This window comes from Odocoileus virginianus, unplaced genomic scaffold, assembly GCF_023699985.2.
Source record: "Odocoileus virginianus isolate 20LAN1187 ecotype Illinois unplaced genomic scaffold, Ovbor_1.2 Unplaced_Contig_11, whole genome shotgun sequence".
Lineage (NCBI taxonomy): Eukaryota > Metazoa > Chordata > Mammalia > Artiodactyla > Cervidae > Odocoileus > Odocoileus virginianus.
The window spans coordinates 1,280,974-1,299,721 of NW_027224328.1; the positions used below are offsets into that span (position 1 = coordinate 1,280,974).

An 18,748-nucleotide genomic window follows, 5' to 3' on the forward strand; every position below is an offset into this window, starting at 1 on the left:
CTTAAAAAAAGACTGTATTTTAGAATGAATCAAACAAATCAAAATTTTGTAATTAAACCAACCTATCTCAATGTTTGCTAACTTTCCACACAATAAATTATTATTATATTTTAGATAAACTTGAATATGCTCCTGAGTCTTAAACTTTAATGTCTTGGTTTTCTGAATGATAAAAAGAATCCATTTCAACTGTAATTTATAGAAATGTCAATAAATGTTTTACAGACTCAGAAAGCATAACACAATGTCATATGTTCTGCAAAACTCAACAAAAATTCTTTTCAGAAACTTGATTGGATGCCTGCACACTTTCACTTTCTAGGGAAAAATAATGTCCTGCCCTTTGATGTACAAAAAAGATGAAGTTCATTAAAGATTTGTAATTTAATTTGTAACATCAGTCCCCCTAAAACACTAACAGTTATCCTGACCATCTTTCAACAAGAGCCTATAGTGAGACAACCAGAAAGAAATGGCAAGGGCTTCCCTGATGGCTCGGTGAAGAAGCCACCTGCCAATGCAGGAGACACAGGTTTGATCCCTACTCTGGGAAGATCCTACATGCTGTGGAGCAACGAATCCTGTGCAACACAGTTATCGTGTCTGTGCTCTAGAGCCCATACTCTGCAACTACTGAAGTCCGAGTGCCCTAGAAGCTGTGCTCCACAGTAAGAGAAACTACCTCAGTGAGAAGCCTGCACACCACAGCTAGAGAGTTGCCCCCACTCTGAGCAACTAAAGAAAAGTCTGAGCAGCAATGAAGACCCAGCACAGACAAAAATAAATAAATAAATATAATGTAAGAAAAAGAAATGGCAAATAACTCTGTTGTGGCTTATGCAGGTTTATTACATCTCCTCAAACAACTCTTTTTTTTTTACATTATTGGTTAAAATAGGCTACAATATTTATCACAATTTGGCTAGTTCCCAAATATCTGAATTCCACACACTCTGATATGTGCTATATTTTTCTTCTCGTATTTATTGTTCCAATGTGGCCCTCTAAGGTATGTGGTCCCACAGGTTGAAAAACTCTATTTAACATTTTTTTTTGTGTGTCAATAGCTTCTAGCTAGAAATTTCTTTATTTTAAAATTTTATTCTTTTTTTTTTCACTGTTCAAGCTTTATTTATTTAGTTGGTGTAACACTTAGTTGGCGGCATTATTTATGTAATTTTTCCCTTTTACATTACAAGGCAGTGTACACTATTCTGATTCATACAGTACGTAAGATTCTTTAGAACAGTTATGCACGTGGCATGCAATACTGGATTTATACATTGGATCCCAGGATGTGATTCACTGGAGGGAAAAAGTTGGACTAGGCACCTTGGCTAAAGGAACCAGAGGTTATATAACACAGTAAATACACATCTGGCTTGAAGGGCAACTGCAGCATCTGCAACATGGGCAGTGGTACCTCTTGAGGAAGCTGAATTATTTGACAAACCAGTTTAGGACCACACAAGGTAAGTGCCATCCAGCATCAGGATACAGCTGCAAGGTTTTATGGACCATTCCTATTTCTAACATTAGGAAATTGATTTTTCCCTAGGCTGTCTTAACATTACTGTTTTAATCACAGATCAGATATAAAGGACAGTATGAGTTACAACCTCCAACTAAAATCCTGTGTAGCCTAGACAGTGAAGTGATACATTAGAAGACTTTAAAACTGCAGTTCTTTCTGGATCCCCCAAAGTGTATCTGCACTCTTCTTCAAACAGGCCTCTTCCTCATGAGTCAGAGTCACTTTCACAACGTCTGAGATTCCATTCTGTCCCAAGATGCAAGGAACACTAAGGAAGACATCCTCTTTTATTCCATAGAGACCCTTAATCATGGTGGAAATCGGATGCACCCGCCTAAGATTCTTCATTATACTTTCGGCCAAATCGGCCACTGACAGTCCAATGGCCCAGGATGTGTAGCCTTTCAGTTTGATCACCTCATAAGCACTGTCAACCACCTGTTTGTGAACCGCTTTCCACTGTTCCTTATCTGCATCAGTGCCTAATTCAGGGTGTAAATTCTTCAGGGAGACACCAGCAACATTCACTCCACTCCATACAGGCACACTAGAGTCGCCATGCTCCCCAAGGATCCACCCATGGCAGCTTAATGGGTGAACTCCCAGCCTCTCCCCCATGAGATAACGGAACCGAGCTGAATCCAGATTGCAACCACTTCCAATAACACGGTTTTTGGGAAAGCCGCTTATCTTCCAAGCCACATAGGTCAAAATATCGACTGGATTGGAAACAACAAGCAACTTGCAATTTGGGCTGTATTTTACAATATTAGGAATGATGAATTTAAAGATGTTCACGTTACGCTGGACCAAATTAAGACGGCTCTCTCCCTCTTGCTGACGTGCCCCAGCTGTGATAATAACCAGCCTGGAGTTTGCTGTCACATTATAGTCTTTGCCAGAGACAATTTTTGGTGTTCTAAGGAAAAGGCTGCCATGTTGGAGATCCATCATCTCTCCCTTCAGTTTATCTTCCATGACATCAACAAGAGCAATTTCATCTGCCAAGTCCTTCATTAAGATACTGATGGCACAGGCCATGCCAACAGCACCAACCCCAACAACTGTAATCTTATTCTGGGGGACATGTTCTTCCTTAAGAAGATTCTGAATCAGTTGATCCTTGAGAGTTGCCATCTTGGACTTAGAACCTAAAGGAATCGGGAGTGACCGTCGAACGGGCGGGCGTCGGAGGCGCGCGGCGTGGGATCCGGACTTGGCGGCAGCGGCTCCGGTCTAAAATTTTATTCTTTTATAAACTTTTTTGTGTGTGTCTCTCTCAAAGGAATTGGTTTATTCCTTGTCTCCTAAAACCCAATTGCAGATAAAATATATGTTGTGACTAAGGGTTGGTGTGTTTTCATACATAGAACTTTTTAACCAACTTAAGAATCATTCTTCTTCTCAGGCTATTAACTATAAATCTCAGTCTTCAATAACAATGTTACTGTCTTGCCATGTAAATGATGTAAATTGAATATTCAAATTATCTTATCTAATACTCACATATTAGAGTTTAAAAAGGATCCATTTATCCACTTCCAGCTCTTCTCTGATAATGTAAAATTTAATCCAATCCAAAACAGAATTCCTTCTTTGTTTATCAGGTTTTGTATTAGTCTTTGTAAATGAAACAGAAGAAATGACTGAATATTGAATCTGTTTATCTGTTGCTGGTTTCCATTCTTATGCTCATCCTCTGAAACCCAGTTCAAGTATCACCTCTATGATATGAGGCCTTTCCTGACTCCCTGTTGGGGTTAATTAATCCTTATTTGTGATATTTCTATTTGTTCATTTATATATTAATATATACAAATGTTTACATTTATATTGTTGTATTCATTAAAGTATACTTACTTTGTTTACATGTCCATTTAGTCTCTCAGATTGTGAGCTTCTTGAAGTCAAGGTTGATATTTTCATCTGCATAGAACCCTTAAGGTTAAAGCACAAAGATCTTGATATGGCTAGAAGTCAATGCTAAGTTGTATTGAAGTATTTTACTTAATTATTTACCAATTCTTCCTGATCTTGAATAAGCAGTAGACTGGATTCTCTTGTGGAACAGTCAGCTAGACCGTCACTCCAAGGTTTGAAAGTTTCATGAAAATACAAGCATTTATCTCGGATTTGTTGCCAGTGCATTGGGCATGTTAACAGAACTGATCTCTCTAAAGTAAGAAAGAAGGGGAACAATAAAGAAAGAGGAAGAAGAAATAAATTTTATGTTTCTAACCTGTCCCTACCCCTCTAACACTAACCACACATGCACTAGTCGTTATAAATTCAGGAAAGACTTTGATCATCGTTGTGAGGACAATTATGAATTTAGAATTTAATATAACTGTGAAGGTTCTGATACTATTGTTCATTCTGCTACTAAGATTTGAAAAATAGTGACCAGTTAAAACACTGACAGAATGACTTGTTCAAGTCCACACAAACAGATGGTGATAGAGACAAAACTTTTTCTAGGATTCCTTAAATTCCTCACCAGTGCTCTTTCTACTCCACGGACAACAATATCAAAATCATCTAGAAAATACACTTGAAACAATATACTTGAAAGCAAATAATAATTCATAAGTTAATGGCAAATACCATGGAGAAAAATCATTAAAAATTTTTCTAATGCTAAATTATATATTTGCCTATTCAGTTCAACTCAGTTACTCAGTCATGTCCGACTCTGTGAATCCGTGGATTGCAGCATGCCAGGTTTCCTTGTCCATCATCAACTCCCAGAGCTAGCTCAAACTCATGTCCATCAAGTTGATGATGCCATCCAACCATCTCATCCTCTGTCATCCCCTTCTCCTCCTGCCTTCAATCTTTCCCAGCATCAGGGTCTTTTCCAGTGAGTCAGCTCTTTTGCATCAGGTGGCCAAAGTATTGGAGCTTCACCTTCAGCATCAGTCCTTCCAATGAATATTCAGGACTGATTTCCTTTAGGATTGACTGCTTTGATCTCCTTGCAGTCCAAGAGATTCTCAGGAGTCTTCTCCAACACCACAGTTCGAAAAGATCAATTCTTCAGCACTCAGCTATTGTTATGGTTCGAATCTCACATCCATACATGACTACTGGAAAAACCATAGCTTTGACTAGACAGACTTCTGTCAGCAAAGTAATGTCTCTCCTTCTTAATATGCTGTCTAGGTTGGTCACAGTTTTTCTTCCAAGGAGCAAACATCTTTTATTTTATTTTTATTTATTTATTTATTTTTCATTTATTTTTATTAGTTGGAGGCTAATTACAGTATTGTAATGGTTTTTGTCATACATTGACATGAATCAGCCATGGATTTACATGTATTCCCCATCCCAATCCCCCTCCCACCTCCCTCTCCACCCGATCCCTCTGGGTCTTCCCAGTGCACCAGGTCCGAGCACTTGTCTCATGCATCCAACCTGGGCTGGTGATCTGTTTCACCCTAGATAATATACACGTTTTGATGCTGTTCTCTCAAAACATCCCACCCTCGCCTTCTCTCACAGAGTCCAAAAGTCTGTTCTGTACATCTGTGTCTCTTTTTCTGTCTTGCATATAGGGTTATCATTACCATCTTTCTAAATTCCATATATATATGTGTTAGTATGCTGTAATGGTCTTTATCTTTCTGGCTTACTTCGCTCTGTATAATAGACTCCAGTTTCATCCATCTCATTAGAACTGATTCAAATGAATTCTTTTTAATGGCTAAGTAATATACCATGGTGCACATGTACCACAGCTTCCTTATCCATTCATCTGCTGATGGGCATCTAGGTTGCTTCCATGTCCTGGCTATTATAAACAGTGCTGCGATGAACATTGGGGTGCATGTGTCTCTTTCAGATCTGGTTTCCTTGGTGTGTATGCCCAGAAGTGGGATTGCTGGGTCATATGGCATTTCTAATTCCCTTTTTTAAAGAAATCTCCACACTATTCTCCATAGTGGCTGTACTAGTTTGCATTCCCACCAACAGTGTAAGAGGGTTCCCTTTTCTCCACACCTTCTCCAGCATTTATTGCTTGTAGACTTTTGGATAGCAGCCATCCTGACTGGCGTGTAATGGTACCTCATTGTGGTTTTGATTTGCATTTCTCTGATAATGAGTGATGTTGAGCATCTTTTCATGTGTTTTTTTAGCCATCTGTATGTCTTCTTTGGAGAAATGTCTGTTTAGTTCTTTGGCCCATTTTTGATTGGGTCATTTATTTTTCTGGAATTGAGCTGGAGGTGTTGACTGTATATTTTTGAGATTAATCCTTTGTCTTTTGCTTCATTTGCTATTAGTTTCTCCCAATGTGAGGGCTCTCTTTTCACCTTGCTTATAGTTTCCTTTGTTGTGCAAAAGCTTTTAAGTTTCATTAGGTCCCATTTGTTTATTTTTGCTTTTATTTCCAATATTCTGGGATGTGGGTCATAGAGGATCCTGCCGTGATTTATGTCGGAGAGTGTTTTGCCTATGTTCTCCTCCAAGAGTTTTATAGTTTCTGGTCTTACATTTAGATCTTTAATCCATTTTGAGCTTATTTTTGTGTATGGTGTTAGAAAGTGTTCTAGGTTCATTCTTTTACAAGTGGTTGACCATTTTTCCCAGCACCACTTGTTAAAGAGGTTGTCTTTTTTCCATTGTATATCCTTGCCTCCTTTGTCAAAGATAAGGTGACTATAGGTTCGTGGATTTATCTCTGGACTTTCTATTCTGTTCCATTGATCTATATTTCTGTCTTTGTGCCAGTACCATACTGTCTTGATGACTGTGGCTTTGTAGTATAGTCTGAAGTCAGGCAGGTTGATTCCTCCAGTTCCATTCTTCTTTCTCAATATTACTTTGGCTATTCGAGGTTTTTTGTATTTCCATACAAATTATGAAATTATTTGTTCAAGTTCTGTGAAAAATACCGTTGGTAGCTTAATAGGGATTGCATTGAATCTATAGATTGCTTTGGGTAGTATAGTCATTTTGACAATATTAATTCTTCCAATCCATTAACATAGTATGTTTCTCCATCTGTTTGTGTCCTCTTTGATTTCTTTCACCAGTGTTTTATAGTTTTCTATGTATAGGTCTTTTGTTTCTTTAAGTAGATATACTCCTAAGTATTTTATTCTTTTTGTTGCAATGGTGAATGGTATTGTTTCCTTAATTTCTCTTTCTGTTTTCTCATTGTTAGTGTATAGGAATGCAAGGGATTTCTGTGTGTTAATTTTATATCCTGCAACTTTACTATATTTGTTGATTAGCTCTAGTAATTTTCTGGTAGAGTCTTTAGGGTTTTCTATGTAGAGGATCATGTCATCTGCAAACAGCGAGAGTTTTACTTCTTCTTTTCCTATCTGGATTCCTTTTACTTCTTTTTCTGCTCTGATTGCTGTGGCCAACACTTCCAAAACTATGTTAAATAGTAGTGGTGAGAGTGGGCACCCTTGTCTTGTTCCTGATTTCAGGGGAAATGCCTTCAATTTTCCACCATTGAGGGTAATGCTTGCTGTGGGTTTGTCATATATAGCTCTTATTATGTTGAGGTATGTTCCTTCTATTCCTACTTTCTGGAGAGTTTTAATCATAAATGGATGTTGAATTTTGTCAAAGGCTTTCTCTGCATCTATGGAGATGCAGAGAATAATCTGCAGATATTGAGATAATCTATCGGTTAATCTATTGAGATAATCTATTGAGATAATCATATGGTTTTTATCTTTCAATTTGTTAATGTGATGTATTACATTGATTGATTTGGATTGGAGCAAGCATCTTTTAATTTCATGGCTACAGTCACCATCTGCAGTGATTTTGGAGCCCAAGAAAATAAAGTCTGTCACTGTTTCATTGTTTCCCCATCTATTTGCCATGAAGTGATGGGACCAGAATGCCATGATCTTCATTTTTTGAATGTTGAGTTTTAAGTCAACTTTTTCACTCTCCTCTTTCACTTTCATCAAGAAGCTCTTTAGTTTCTTCACTTTTTGCTGAAAGTGTGGTATCATCTGCATATCTAAGGTTATTGATATCTCTCCCGGTAATCTTGATTCTAGCCTGTGCTTCATTTAGCTCAGCATTTCATATGATATACTCTGCACATAATTTAAATAAGCAGAGTGACAATATACAGCCTTGATGTACTCCTTTCCCAAATTGGAATCAGTCCATTGTTTTTTTGCATTTCTTCTTCTTGGCGATGGGTTACTAGCAGGATCTATTGCATAGCATTTTTTAGAATGATTTCCCAAGTTTCTTAAAATTTCTGTTCTGTACAATGTATATCATAAATGTTCACTTTCTGCTGCAGTCACTCCTCAAGAGTGTATTAAAACACACTACTTGGAAAGTATAAGAACAAGATCAAAGTCTTAATGATTAATACAAGAAATGTAAAGAATTTATTTCAGATTTGTGTTTTATTAATTAATTTCAGACCAAAGTTAACTGCTTGACATATTCATTCAAATCACCAAATAACCCATGTAAATGAATATTTGACTATGTCTTGGTTTTTGACAATTAATTATTGACTATCCTGCATGAGTATTCATCAAGACAGTATTATCTGGTTAAGATAATAGGCTCTGAATATAGACCACCAAAGTCTCAGAGTCACCTCTTAGGACTTGTATGACTCTGAATGTGTGGCTTAATCTTTCCATGCCTCAGTTTTGTCAAAAGTAAAATCACAGTGCTAATACTATCTTAACACATTGGTTGTTACTAGCCTTAACTAGATAATGCAATGATATCTATCAAATTTTAGCCATTATTCTTAGGAAATTCAAGGCACAAAATATACCTGTTGTTACTTTCCTGTTTTCTTGGGAATCCACATTGCTTTTTTTCTTTTGATGAGTTGTTTGTTAAGGATATCACTGGTAAAAAAAAGAGAAAGTATTCAAAACCTTAATGCTAAAACCTGCAGTGAAATGGATATGCTATATTTTTCATATATAGCATATATATATGGAAATGATTTCAACAAGCTTGAAATGAACAGAAGATAAAAGCAATAGCAATGTAGTAACAGAGAGTCTATTTAGAAGACAATGTAAACAAACACATAACAAGTAAACCCACAGAAACATTAAGGTACTTGCTTCTACTATAAATAAGGCTTTACCTATTTACTTAAACTTTGTTTGCTTATCAGCTTGTAATGCAGGGGACCCCGGTTGGATTCCTGGGTTGTGAAGATCTGCTGGAGAGTGATAGTCTACCTACTGCAGTATTCTTGATCTTCCCTGTGGCTTAGGTGGCAAAGAATCCAAGAGCCCCTGGAGAAGGGAAAGGCTATCCATTCCAGTATTCTGACCTGGAGAATTCCGTGGACTGTATAGTCCATGGGGTTGCAAAGAGTCAGATACGACTGAGCGACTTTTCACTTTCACATTCTTTATTTGCTTTAAGTAACCCGGTGTTACTTAAACTTTTAAATTGCTTACATTCCTGTCTGCATGCTCCATCTTCAGAATGAGTATAATTGTGCCTATCCTATGTGAGAGATTGCCCTAGACAATCTGAAATTTAGTAGGCCCTTAAGAAACGATAGCGACTTCCTAAGCCATCCAGTGTTAAGACTTTGCCTTCCAGTGCACGGGGAGCAGGTGTGATCCCTGGTTGGAAAGCTGAGATCTCACATGCATCTTGGCCAAAAACAAAAAACAAAACCAAACAAAAATCCAGAGCATACGCACAACAGAAGCAATCTTGTAAAAATTTCAATAAAGACTTTAAAACTGTAAGCTTTACAAAAGCTAAATACAAATCAAGCATTTCTGATGAATACTTAGTGGCTGAGTTGAAATGTACTGTAGACATAAAATAAACACACTAGATTTCAAAGATCTAAAAAAATCTGTAAAAAGAATGTAAAATAGCTCATCAATAATTTTTGTATTACTATGTGTTGAAATATTTTGGTGCATTACATAAAATATATTTTAAAATAAAAAAACTGCAAATAATGGGAAACTTTCTTTTTTACTGTCACCTTTTTATCATAATTACAATAAAAAAAATCCTTGGAGCACATGTGAAATCCCTTGCGATGACTCTGAGAACAATTAGGAAGAGAAATACCAGAGGTCAAAGCTTAAAGAATGAATATGGGCTGAGCACTATTAGAGCACTCTTTTGTGGCTCTCTTTATTTCATTGGTCTTCCACTAAGTTTGGGGTGGCCATATTGATGGTACAAGTAGAATAAGTAGAAAAATAAAAATAAATGATCTTGTATCACTTACTTGAAATTCTCAACCCAGTCACAGTCAAGGCAAGAAGAATAATCCCAGCACAACCAAGTTTCAGAGCAAATCTATGCCAACCTGGATCCTGATAAACATCTGAGATGTTAAGAAAATATACCAGGTTAACTCAGTTGAGTTCATTTGCTACAAAATGCAAAGGTTGTCTGGATCACATAAGAAAGAGCTAGATTTAGGATGAGGGCTAGGGGCAGGAAAGAATATTTACCAACCATTTTTTTTTAAAAAATATATTCGAGTTTATTCTTCATTTAACTTTTAAACACTACTATAGTTGAATATTAAAACAAAAGCAAGTAGTGAGCATATTATGATTATAGTCCTTCACTCAATCACTACTGCAATAAAACCCCAGCAGTGAGTGTTATTCACAGGCCTACTAAGAGGTCTGACACTGAACACCACCCCGAGGATGATGTTCATCATCCTCATATGCTTCTCCATTGTAATGACGCCGTCTTTCCTGATTTGGATCAAAGTCCACTAATTCTACCTGGTGCACTTTATCAGTCTCTTCTACTTCCTTCCTCTCAGGCAGAAGTTTTGCCAGCAAAGAGAGTTTATCAGGAGAGAGAAAGCCATTCTCAGGAAAGTTTACCTTAAATTCAATGATTAGGCGACTCTTTTCATATGGCCTACGATAAATTGGCATGCCTTCATTTAGCACACACTTGATATCTCCATGCTTGACGATCTGACCTGGATGAGAAGTGATGACTATGGTTCGGTTGTCAAGAGTAGATATTGGCTTCTGGAAGCCACACAATGCCTCAACCAGCTGTATGTCCATACACATGAAAAGATCTTCTCCTCGTCGAGTAAAAACAGCATGGTCCTTCTGATCTAAAACAATGATAATATCTCCTGGCTCCAGTCCTGGTTCTTGGTCTCCTTCACCATGGAATGTTATCTTCTGGCCATCTTTCATGCCTTTGTCAATATGAACTTCTAGAATTTTCTTTTCTCGAACTATCTTCCTTCCATTGCAGCTTTTGCATCTATCTTTAGGACTGATCCGCTCCCCATGGCCCTGGCACTCCATGCAGACAGACTGAATTTGCTGAACCATTCCAGGTCCTATCTGATGAATTCTTATTTGCATTCCAGTACCCCGGCAATTGGGACAGCATTCTACCGCTCCTTTCTTACCACCTCGGCCTTCACATTTGTCACAAATCACATTCTTTTGCAGAGCTAGTTTTCTTGTTGCACCATTATATAAATCTTCTAAAGTTACTGTAAGTTGATGCACAACGTTTTTACCTCTCCTCTCTCTCTGCATCCTGCCTCCTCCTCCGAAAAACATATCAAAGATGTCCATGGGGGAGCCAAAACCACCACCTGCTCCACCTTCTTTAATTGCCTGTTCTCCTCCTTTGTCATATAATTCCCTTTTCTTTGCATCAGAAAGCACTTCATAAGCTTGAGAAATCTGTTTAAACTTCTCGCCTTCATTTGGATTCTTATCAGGGTGGTACTTCAAGGCCAGTTTCCTGTAAGCCTTTTTCAATTCTTCTTGGGTGGCATTGGGTTTGACCCCCAAAACATCATAGTAAGTGGTTTCTTTCACCATTTTCTACAGCCGGTGAGCGGGCCGATGCCGGTGTGGGGGAGCGGGAAGGAGCGCGTTGCTGTGCGCAGCTCGGGCAGCCGCCGCTCCTCTGCCTTTCACCGAGCGTTCTGGAAAGTTCCCTTTACCAATCATCTTAAAGTAGGATTCTGAAGACTTCCCTGGTGGTCCAGTGGTTAAGAATCTGCCTGCCAATGCAGGGCACAGGTTTGATCTCTGGTCCAGGAAGATTTCACATGCCACAGCACAACTAAGTCCATGCTCCACAACAAGAGAAGCCACCACAATGAGAAGCCCATGCATTGCAACAAAGAGTAGCCCCCACTCACCACAACTAGAGAAAGGTTGCATGCAGCAACAAAGCCCCAGTGCAGCTAAAATAAATGAATTAAACAAGAGACCAAGGGGGTGGAAATGATATATACATATAAAGTTTTCTCTTTTGCACTTAGTATCATCTAATACATAATATACTTATTCATTTATATGTATGTCTTTCTAGTAGTATAATATAAACACAAGAATAGGAAGTATTTTTTCACTATTTGTTCACTTACTGTCACCCCAGCACCAGAGCATGCCTGGCTCAGGTGCTTATTTTTGGATGAAAAGATAACTTTAGAGGCATTTTGCCAGCATTTATCTACTTTTATAAGAAATCATAAATAAGTCACAACTCACATCTCTGTCTGGTTTTCCTGAATGTCTTTAATATAATCACTACTTTACAGTTCCCACAGCCTGAAGAGTTCAGCCAAAGAGCTCAGGGGTGGTTTCACAATAACTGTAATACCAGGTCAATGTGGGAAGAAAGCATGTCACCTGTCATTTCAATAAACAAGAGCTGTTGCGACCATAAAGCCATCAACCAGGGCAGCTGCCCCGATGGTGAAGCCTGAGGGGAATTCAGGATAGAGGAAAAACAGGATAAAAGCCTATGTATTTAAAATATATGTGAATGATTGATTTCAATAAGCCCAGACTCTTGTGTCTTCCCACATGTAGAAAAGCACTAAAATCATTAACTTGAGACATCTGTTTTTATGATTAGCAGTTGTCTCTTGACACTCAACTACATGCTTTTTGTTTTGTTTCGTTTTAAGCAAAAACTCCTATAAATCCTGGTTTCTCTGTCACCTCTTGGCAAAGTTCCTTAGAGTTATCTAAGAGGCTACCTTCTAGGCTATGGTCCTTAGTAAAGTCACCAAATACATAATTCTCAGCTTTTAGGTTATGCATTTTTTCAGTCAAGTGTTTTGTAATCACACATTTTGTTCTGACTTTATTCTATTTTGTTTTTTCAAATTTACATTTAGAATGATATTTTGTGGAATAATGATTGCAATCAGAATAGACACATTTTCTGGCCCCATTGATTTGGGATCATAGATAGTAGCTTTTGAGAAAAATCTTGCCATCTTTCTGTATACTCATTCTCTAAAATGACCTTTCAACATCATCCTCCTTTCTTCCACTTTTGCTTGATTTGAATAGGGAACAGAAAGCCTTGCTCTTTCTCATAAAAAAATACCCATAGCTTGACCAAACTCTCACTGTAGTTATCAAAATCCCCCAAATTTCCATTACCCCATATGAAACATCATTAAACTCTTTTGCAACCCTAAGACTTTTCAATCTCCAATTTAGAATGTTGGTAATTTAATAGTTTCAAATTATGCCAAATGATTCTAAAAAGACACAACCCACGTGCTAAGTACACAATGAAATGAATATCAGGTGGGATAAAAATGGCAATATTAGTAAATTTGGTTTGGTATCAGAAGGCAGTACTATATTATGATAATTTTATACATTTTTCTACTTAGTTTCTAATTTCTCTTCATCCATTCCCAGCTCATGGGATCCATCGCCTCATTTTAGAATCCCTATCTCCTTCACTCAGAATACTAGATCCTCTGACACACAAAAAATCGCCAATTTCAACAAATGTCAAATAGTTTCATCAGTGATATTCTCTCATATCCTGTGGCTTACCTCCTTCTAAGCTGGTATACATTTTTAATTTAAAAATAATCAGATTGTGATTATATTCAAGTTTTTGATCTTGAATATCTTTTTTCTCAGGACATTTTCCCCCTTCCCTTTGTAGATGAAGGATGTCAATCATTAAACCTACACTCCAGTGCTTTGAAGGGAACGTCATGGATACAAATGCTTTGGAACTTACAGTAATTTATAAAAGAATTTGGAATAAAGTAGATTACAATTACAGCAAAGTAGTAAAGTATCTCTAAACATACTCCTTTGTTAAAAAAAATGAACAAACTAAAAAACAAAAAGGAGACTCTCTGGTGGTCCAATGGTTAAGCCTCCAAGCTTCCTCTGCAGGGAGCATCGATGTGAACCCTGGTCTGGGAACAAGGATCATGCATCATGCATGGTGAAGCAAAAGAACCAAAAAGACAAAGAAAGATACTTCTTTGTTCATATGTTCATACATGTAAAATATTTCTTACGAATCTTTTTGCCAAGGTTCAGTGATAAGAGCGATGTTCACTTTTCACAAAATTATCTTGATAAAAAACAAACCTACAAGTGTGGGTTTTTCCCCATATCTGTGATTACCTACAGACAGGCTGTGCTATATCTATTTAAAATTAGCATATGACTGCTGCTCATCTTCAAAGTCATGATTTAAAACCACAAATTTAAGAGAAAAATCTGACTATTGGAAGATATACCAATGCCAGAAGGAAAATTGAAGTCACTTACTCTGACAAAGAGAAGAAGGTGATGATCTTTCAAGGGCAGAATCCCTGGGTAAGTTTGAATTATCATACATCGACTGATTGTCCATTGCAGAGGGCAGAATGTGGCACTAATGTTGTATAAGAGAAAAAACTCTAAGTTCTATGAGGCAAGATCAGCTAAAGGAAGTGCCCATTCATGAAAAGCTTTGTTGTCTTCTTATGCTATCACCAACCCACACGTCTAGCGGTGCGTTTTCTATTAATTAGTGAGAAAACCCATTGACTGGGTGTCAAGCATACTTAGACACACAATACTGGGTTGGCCAAAAAGTTCATTTGAGTTAAAATGCAAACTAACTTTTTGGCCAACCCAATATCTACTTTCTTTAATTAATTGGCCTGTTTGACAAAATTCTAGTAAGGTTTGCTTGTTGTCTTCATAGCCATCATTTTTGAATACCTTCTTTTGTGCTGGGGCCAGAGTGAGGGAAATGAAGCACTCTGATTTGGCTCCAAAAACGTTAGGAATTAAGATAAACAATATTTAATACAAGGTTGTAAAACATAAACACGAATGCAAAAACCAAACCAAAACAAAACAAAACAAAACCCTGCAGGACACCTTTCAAAACCTCTAAAATCTTCTTTAAATATTTGTCCTCCCCCCAAAAAATGTGAAATGTGGAAAATGGGGTTGTAAATGTGGAAAAGGCCACTGAGTATTACAACAGAGAAAGAAAAGAGCCAAACATCCAGACTATTCTTAGCTTAAAAGGATGCTGTGTACTGAAGTTTAATTTCAAGTTATGCAGCATGACTATGACCACAAGGAATCCACAATGGCCATGTTAAAAACAATTGATGAGGAAAGAGTATTCTCTTAACCAGAATCTTGCAAAATTATGTGAGCTTCCAAAGTATAAACTGGCCAGAAATATAAACCAAAGGAGAGTCTTCATTTGTCCATATATAGTGTGAAGCATATTGATGGATCTTTTTGTTCAACCATTTTCACAATTATATAATTTAAAAGACCCTTATTAAAAAAAAAGACCCTTATTATTCAATTACCATTATATACATATAAAATAAATTCCTCAAGAGAACTTACATTTGGAGACTTTTTTAGTTATGTTATTGAATTCATTGATCATCTAATCTCCTCTGTAACACTTTCTAAACACAGCTTATTAGAATTTAGAAATTTACTGTCACTATTATAGATAGAAATATAAGTACAGATGATGCACACACATATACAACAGAGAAACAAGACAAACATGACAAAACATAAGAAATAAAGGAATAAAAGAAAACTCCAGGAGCTGATTTTAAAAGAATCAGGTCTATGAGCTACCTGACAAAGAATTTAAAATAATTGATGAGGATATAGGGAGATAAATTAAAGAAGAAAATATTATGAATAATTGAATAGCAACAAGTTGGATAACCTAGAAGAAATGGATTAGCTCTAGAAATGTACTAAGACTGAAACAGAAAGAAACAGAAAATCTGAACAATTCAACTAAATTCTGTTTAAGATTTGAATAGTATTTTTAAATCTCATAGTAAAGAAAAGATCAGTTCACTGGAAAAGTCTACTTAACATTTAAATAGAAATTAACACTAATTCTCCTGAAATTTGAAGAAGATGGAACACGTCCAGCTCTATGCGAACAGCATTGCCCTGTTATCAAAGCCATATAAAGACACTAAAAGAAGACTATACTAATATTCCTGATGAACATTGATACAAAAATTGCAGCAACATACAAATGCACTGAGTTCAACAGCACAATAAAAAGATTATATATCATGACTAAGTGGATTTATTTCTGGAATAGTTGAATGGTTTAACATAGGAAAATCAACCAATGTAATACACTATATTAATACAATGAGGGACAAAAACCACACGATTTTTTTAATTGATGGAGAAAAAACCATTTGAAAAGTCCATACATGTTCATGAAAAAGACACTCAACAAACTAGGAACAGAAGGAAATTACCTGAACATAATAAAGATCACTTATGAAAAGGCCATGGCTAACAGCACAATCTACTAGCAGCACAAAAATACACAGAAGAACTGTACTAAAAAGGGCTTTATAACCCAGATAACCATGATGGTGTGATCACTCACCTAGAGCCAGACATCCTGGAGTGTGAAGTAAAGTGGGCCTTAGGAAGCATTACTACGAACAAAGCTAGTAGAGGTGATGGGATTCCAGCTGAGCTATTTCAAATCCTAAAAGATGATTCTGTGAAAGTGCTGCACTCAATATGCCAGCAAATTTGGAAAATTTGGCCATAGGACTGGAAAATATGTTTCCATCCCAATCCCAAAGAAAAGCAGTGCCAAAGAATGTTCAAACTACCACACAATTGCACTCATTTCACATGCTAGCAAGGTTATGCTCAAAATTCTCCAAGTTAGGCTTTGACAGCATGTGAACTGAGAATTTTCAGATGTACAAGCTGGATTTAGAAAAGGCAGAGGAACCAAATTGCCAACATCCATTAGATCATAGAAAAAGCAAAGAGAATTCCAGGAAAGCATCTACTTCTGCTTCATTGACTAAGCTAAAGCCTTTGACTGTGTGGATCACAACAAACTGTGGAAAATTCTTCAAGAGATGGGAATACCAGACCACTTTATCTGCCTCCTGAGAAATCTGTATGCAGATCAAGAAGCAACAGTTAGAACCAGACATGGAACAATGGACTGGTTCTAAATTGGGAAAGGAGTATGTCAAGGCTATATATTGTCACTCTGTTTATTTAATGTATATGCAAAGTGTATCATGTGAAATGCCAAGCTGGATGAATCATAAGCTGGAATCAAGATTGCCAGGAGAAATATCAATAACCTCAGATATGCAGATGACACCACCCTAATGACAGAAAGTGAAGAACTAAAGAGCCTCTTGATGAAGGTGAAAGAGGAGAGTGAAAAAACTGGCTTAAAACTCAACATTCAAAAAACTAAGTTCATGGCATCTGGTCCCATCACTTCATGGCAAATAGATGGGAACAATGGAAACACTGACAGATTTTACTTTCTTGGGCTCCCAAATCACTGCAGATAGTGACTGCAGCCATGAAATTAAAAGATCTTTGCTCCTTGGAAGAAAAGCTATGACCAGTGTAGACTGTATTAAAAAACAGAGACGTCACTTTGCCAACAGAGGTCCATATAGCCAAAGCTATGGTTTTTCCTTTGGTCATGTACATATGTGAGATTTGGACCTTAAAGAAGGATGAGCACTGAATTGATTCTTTTGAACTGTGGTGCTGGAGAAGGTTTTTGGGAGTCCCTTGATTTGCAAGGAGGTCAAACCAGTCAAACCTAAAAGAAATCAACCCTGAATTTTCAATGCAAGGACTGATGCTGAAGATCCAATGCTTTGGCCACCTGATGCAAAGAGCTGACTCATTGGAAAAGACCCTGATGCTGGGAAAGACTGAACAGAGGAGAAGGCGCCAACAGAGGACGAGGTGGTTTGGTGGCATCATTGACTCAATGAACATCAGTCTGAGCAAGCTCCAGTAGTTAGTGAAGGACAGGGAAGTTCCATGTGCTGTAGTCCATTGGATGGCAAAAGGTCAGACAAGACTAAGCAACGGAGCAACAAACAACAGCACAATCAACGGTATAAAACCGAAAGCTTTTCCTCTAGGGTCTATTAGAAAACAAGGATGCCTCTTCTCTTCAACCTAGTATTGGAAGTACTAGACAAGAAAAGCAAATAAAGGCTTCTAAGTTAAATAAAGAAGTAAATGTATCTCTGTTTGGAGAGAACATAATTTCAAACGCAGAAAAACATCAGGATTCCACACACAAAAAATTACTGGACTAATAAATGAATTTGGCTAGGTTTCAGAATAAAAAGCTTAATACACAGAAAGCAGTTGCATTTTTATACACTAATTAATTACCAGGAAAGGAAGTCAAATTTGTTCATTAGCAACAGCTTCAAAAAGAATAAAATATTTAGGAAAAACTTAATCAAGGAGGTGAAAGACTTGTACACTGAAAACTACAAAATATTGCTGAAAGAAATTAGGGAAGAAATTAATAAAGAGGCATCCCATGTTCATGGATTGAACAATTAAAGGTTAATATTCTTAGTTTGTGCATACTATATCTGCTATATGACCCCAGACATCCTACTCCTGCATCTGTATTCATAAAAGTGAAAACATTAATATGAAAAGACATATATCCCCAATTTTTTATAGCAGCATTAACTACAATTGCCAAGATATGGAAGCAACATGTGTCTATCAAAGATGAATGGATTAAGAAGATGTGGTGTATGTATACAATGGAATACTTGTTGTTCAGTCACCCAGGCGTGTCCAACTCCTTGCGACCCCGTGGACTGCAGCACACCTGGACTCCCTGTCCCTCACCATCTCCTGAGGTTTGCCCAAGTTCATGTTCATTGCATCGGTGATGCTGTCCAGCCATCTCATCCTCTGATGCCCTCTTCTCCTTCTGCCCTCAATCTTTCCCAGCATCAGGGACTTTTCCAATGAGTCATCTGTTTGCATCAGATGACCAAAATACTGGAGCTTCAGCTTCAGCATCAGTCCTTCCAGTGAATATTCAGGGTTGATCTCCCTTAAGATTGACTGGTTTGATCTCCTTGCTGTCCAAGGGACTTTCAGGAGTCTTCTCCAG

General features: G+C 37.3%; 1 protein-coding gene and 1 pseudogene across 1 annotated transcript; both read right to left on the reverse strand.

The window, feature by feature from the left end:
* Nucleotides 1–1,560: 1,560 nt before the first annotated feature.
* LOC110122429 (L-lactate dehydrogenase A chain) lies at nt 1,561–2,764 on the reverse strand. The gene has a single exon (XM_070463986.1). It carries the CDS (start codon nt 2,669–2,671, stop codon nt 1,673–1,675), a length of 999 nt encoding a protein of 332 aa, XP_070320087.1. The 5' UTR covers nt 2,672–2,764; the 3' UTR covers nt 1,561–1,672.
* Nucleotides 2,765–10,014: 7,250 nt separating this feature from the next.
* On the reverse strand, nt 10,015–11,466 carry LOC110122428 (dnaJ homolog subfamily A member 1 pseudogene; annotated as a pseudogene).
* Between the last annotated feature and the right edge of the window lie 7,282 nt (nt 11,467–18,748).